Here is a 4206-nt window from a genome sequence, read left to right on the forward strand (position 1 = left end):
GGGGCCGGGACCCGGGGACCCCCCACCCAGCGAGACACAAAAGCTGGTGGTCGTGGGCGGCGGCGGCGTGGGCAAGAGTGCGCTGACCATCCAGTTCATCCAGGTAGTGGGCCCTCACCCGGGGGGGTGCTCCCGGGACCCAGAACTTAGCCCTTGGGTGGATCCCTGAGACCCTGATTTCCCCTCGATCTATCACTGAGACCCTCCTGTGAGGCCCTCTAATCTTAAAAGTTCCCCTCAGATTCTGATCCTGAGCCCCCCAGGACCTCCACCCCTCTACATGAGGGACCGTCCTCCGATACTCATCCTGAGACCCACCGTCCCTCCCCCAGGACCCAAGACCCCTCTTCCCTGCTGGCTGGCCCCTGAGCACCTCCTGGGAGCATCCTAAATCCACGAATTGCCCCCATTCAGATCCTAAGCACTCTCATGTGTCCCCACCCCCTAACTGCCACCTCCCCTCACCCTGAGCCCCAACTCCCCCCAATCCCAGACCCCAGCTCCCACTCTGAGCCACCCAGAGCCTAACTGGGAGACCTCCTGTGCCCAAAGCCCTTGAGATCGCCCCAGTACGAATGCTTGGCTCCTTCAGGGACCTCCCCCAGAATCTAGAAATTATGCCCAGCCTTTGCCCCCTGAGGCCCATCTGGGACCCCCCAGTCCTGAGAGAGGGGCGCTCAGACCCAAGAGAGTTCAAAAAATTCCTGCCCCGAAGACCCCACGTTCTGTGGCTCCTTCATCCCCGCAGACCCACACCTTCGCCCTCCCCCAAGAAGAACCAACCGCTCCTCCTGCTGGAGTCCTCCACTCCAACTCCCTGAGCCCTTCTCAGAAGCTCTGGCCAGCCCCCCAAGTCTCCATGGAAGAAACCCAAGACTCTTGACACCCCCAGAAAAACCCACTCCTGGGGACTGTCTTTTCCTCCATAAATGCATGTCAGAGTCTCTAAGACTAGACACGCACCCATGGTCTATGACAAACCTTGAAATGCATCCGAATTACCTTGGGGCTGTCCCCCAGTTCTCACCCCTGAGCTTCTCCTGAGGTGCTCTGAAGACACATCCTAATCCCCCCCCCAGAGCCTGGTCCCTACACCCTCCCTCCAGGACAAGCCCTCATCGAGCAAACTCCCCACCCCAGCAGACCGGATGCAGCCCTCAGACCCCCAGCTTTCAGATCAGACCTTCACTCCTGAAAATGCACCCCTGCCCAGGGAACCTCACCCCCATTCCCAAGGGAAATCCTCCCGCCCCAGAGAAACCCTAGAAAGGTGTCTGCTCCTGAGATGCTACTGCAGAGGTCCCTGGGCTCCAGACCCATCAAGAGGCCCCAGCCAGCACCTGCATGGGAGCCCCTGTCTCTGTAGAGAAAGGCCCTGGCCCTAGGCCCTTACTCCCAGGGGCAGACCCGAAGCTGGCCAAAGGCCTGGCTGGAGGCGGGCGGGCGGGACCCAGGCAGGAAGGGAGGGGCCCAGCCTGCAGGCGGGGCAGTTTCTCCTAAGTCGGATTGGAACCGGGACCTTCCCTTGGGAGGAGACACTACAAGCCGCCCCAAGGAGGAGGAGGAGGGGAAGGAGGAGGAGGAGGGGGAAAAAAGGGACGAAAGAGAAAGAGGAGGGAGATATACAGACAGGCAGATATTCTGGGCAACGGGTCCCAATAACAAGCACATGTTATGTCTGGGCAGGATGTTAAATGCTTAGATGGTAAATGGATTTTCCCTGAATCTCACAAACACTGGATTAAGTTCATGTAGCGCTATTTTTACCCTCATTTTCTAAATGAGGAAACTGAGGTTCAGAGAAGGGAAGTGATTTGTTCAGTGCCACACAGCCATGACGTCATCTCGACGTGGGAGATGTACTCTATACCAGAAAGAGGGAGAAAACCAGGAGAGCCTCAGAGACAGCACTGGAGAGAGAGACGTCCGGGAGGGACAGAGACCAGAGAGAGGGGGACAGAGAAAGGCAGGCCCCTGGGCCAGGGCTGCACCATCTCTGCTGGGGCACTAACGGTACCCTCTCCCCACCCCCCGCCAGTCCTACTTTGTGTCTGACTACGACCCCACCATCGAAGACTCCTACACGAAGATCTGCTCGGTGGATGGCGTCCCCGCTCGGCTGGACAGTGAGGGCAGCGGGGCGCGGATGGGAGGATGGTGGGGATGGCCAGGGGGAGCCTCGTCCCCACGGGAGCCCTGTCCCCTTCTCTGCAGTCCTGGACACTGCGGGCCAGGAGGAGTTCGGGGCCATGAGAGAGCAGTACATGCGCGCCGGGCACGGTTTCCTGCTGGTGTTTGCCATTAATGACCGGCAGAGGTGAGCGGAGCAGGGAGGTGGCAGAGCAGAGGGGACCAGGGCCGAGCGACTGACTGGACCTCACGCCTCTGGCTTCATCTGCAGTTTCAACGAGGTGGGCAAGCTGTTCACGCAGATCCTCCGAGTCAAGGACCGTGACGACTTCCCCATCGTGTTGGTTGGGAACAAGGCAGACCTCGAGACACAGCGTCAGGTCTGGGAGCCCCGGGGACCCCACGTCAGCCCGCGAGGCTCCTTCCGTCTGGCGCACCTCCTGCCTCTCTTCACAGCAGCATCCTCCTCCGGCTCGTCCGGTCCTGCCCCCTCCACTGTCACACACCTCACAAGAGGTGTTGCCCCCAGGTTGGACCTTCTGAGTCCCCAGCATTGCACACAGGAGTTCCCAGGAGAGGTGGCTGGATGGAGAAAAGGGCATCTCCCCGTACCCGGGTCAAGCGGCTCTGACTCGGACCCATCCCCGCCTCTTGTTCTCACCTAGACTCTTGCCCCAGCCTCCCATGTCTCCCCGCCAGCCTACCTCCCACTTGGTCCCCGCTGCCTCTGCCCCTCCCTTGCTCTCAGCCCTCTACGGCCCCCCAGGGCCCCTGGGAGAAACCCTCAGCTCCGCCTGGTGCTTGATTAGATGCCCACCGCGTTGTCATCCTCCTCTTTCTAAGCTTCCACTGGTTCCCCATGCACGGGGACTCTGTGAGCCCCACACAGAATGCAGCTTTTAGATTAAGCCTTTGGGGATTTCCAACCCCGGGAGCTTGGCTCAGGCCTGTGCCAGGAACACCCAGATTTGTCTGCCCAATGAACTCGAGTTACACAATACCCAGGAGGGCAAACGCTTGAGCGGCCTTCCTCTACTCCTTACTCAGATGGCGCCGAGCCCCCTCGGCACCCCCCACGATCTCTCCAGAACTTTCCCTTTCCACTTGAGCCCCTGCAGTGTGTAACCCCCATACAGAGGACAGAGTGTTACGTCTTCCTGTCTGCCCTGCCCCCGCGGGGACCCCCGAGTGCAGGGACCTGATTCCTCCCTCTGTCGCCCCCAGGTCCCCCGATCTGAAGCCTCCACCTTCAGTGCCTCCCACCACGTGGCCTACTTCGAGGCCTCGGCCAAACTGCGCCTCAACGTGGACGAGGCCTTCGAGCAGCTGGTGCGGGCTGTCCGGTGAGCCGAGCCCCTCCCCTTCGTCCTTGTCCCCAACCCCTGTGGCCTAAACTCACCAACCTCTTCCCACAGTAAGTACCAGGAACAAGAGCTCCCGCCCAGCCCGCCCAGTGCCCCCAGGAAGAAGGATGGGAGCTGCCCCTGCGTCCTCCTGTAGCGCGGGCACAGGAGAAACCACCAGCACGAGCTCTAGGGACCAGCCGCCCTCGCCCAGCCCGTTCCCCGATCTGGGACACACTACACGCCCTCCTGCAGGTCCTGGCCTCCTCTGGACCGCTGCCACCGTGTGCCTTCTGCCTACGCCTCCTTTCCCCACCCGAGCCCCCGGTGGGGGTACGGGGCTCCCGGGCATCCGGGTCACTGCTGTATATAACCCCCTCCCCCAGAGAAATAAACATCACTGCCACTGTCAGGAAGTGCTTTTCTTTTTTTTAAAGGGAAAAGAGCTAGGGGAGGTAGGTGAATTCTGGGCACACGTGCTAAAGCCTCACCCCACTTAGGACCAGTGGATCTGGACCCCTCTGCCTAGCGGGGGTGTGGGGACCTCGAAAAACAAAGCGAGCCTCGCGTCTGGACCCCTACATCCCCTTCAACAGGACGAGTCCACCCTTTTCTGTCTTGGTGGACGTTTGCTGGGATGGGGTTTAATGTCTGAAAAAGAAATTTTTTTTTTCCTGGAGCATTCTAGAAATGCACTGTTCGATAGGGTAGCCAGAAGCTACACAGTTCCTCA

The 4206-nt window shown here is 60.2% G+C and overlaps 1 protein-coding gene across 1 annotated transcript; it reads left to right on the forward strand.

Moving 5' to 3' along the window:
• Nucleotides 1–4: 4 nt before the first annotated feature.
• On the forward strand, nucleotides 5–3885 carry RRAS (RAS related; the record flags this gene model as incomplete). The annotated part of the gene is made up of 6 exons (XM_006905114.2): nucleotides 5–103; nucleotides 2039–2126; nucleotides 2215–2317; nucleotides 2402–2510; nucleotides 3355–3473; nucleotides 3546–3885. Coding segments are annotated over 6 exons (603 nt in total), but the record flags the coding sequence as incomplete, so codon positions are not given.
• Nucleotides 3886–4206: the final 321 nt, after the last annotated feature.

This window comes from Pteropus alecto, unplaced genomic scaffold, assembly GCF_000325575.1.
Source record: "Pteropus alecto unplaced genomic scaffold, ASM32557v1 scaffold41, whole genome shotgun sequence".
NCBI classification, from domain to species: domain Eukaryota; kingdom Metazoa; phylum Chordata; class Mammalia; order Chiroptera; family Pteropodidae; genus Pteropus; species Pteropus alecto.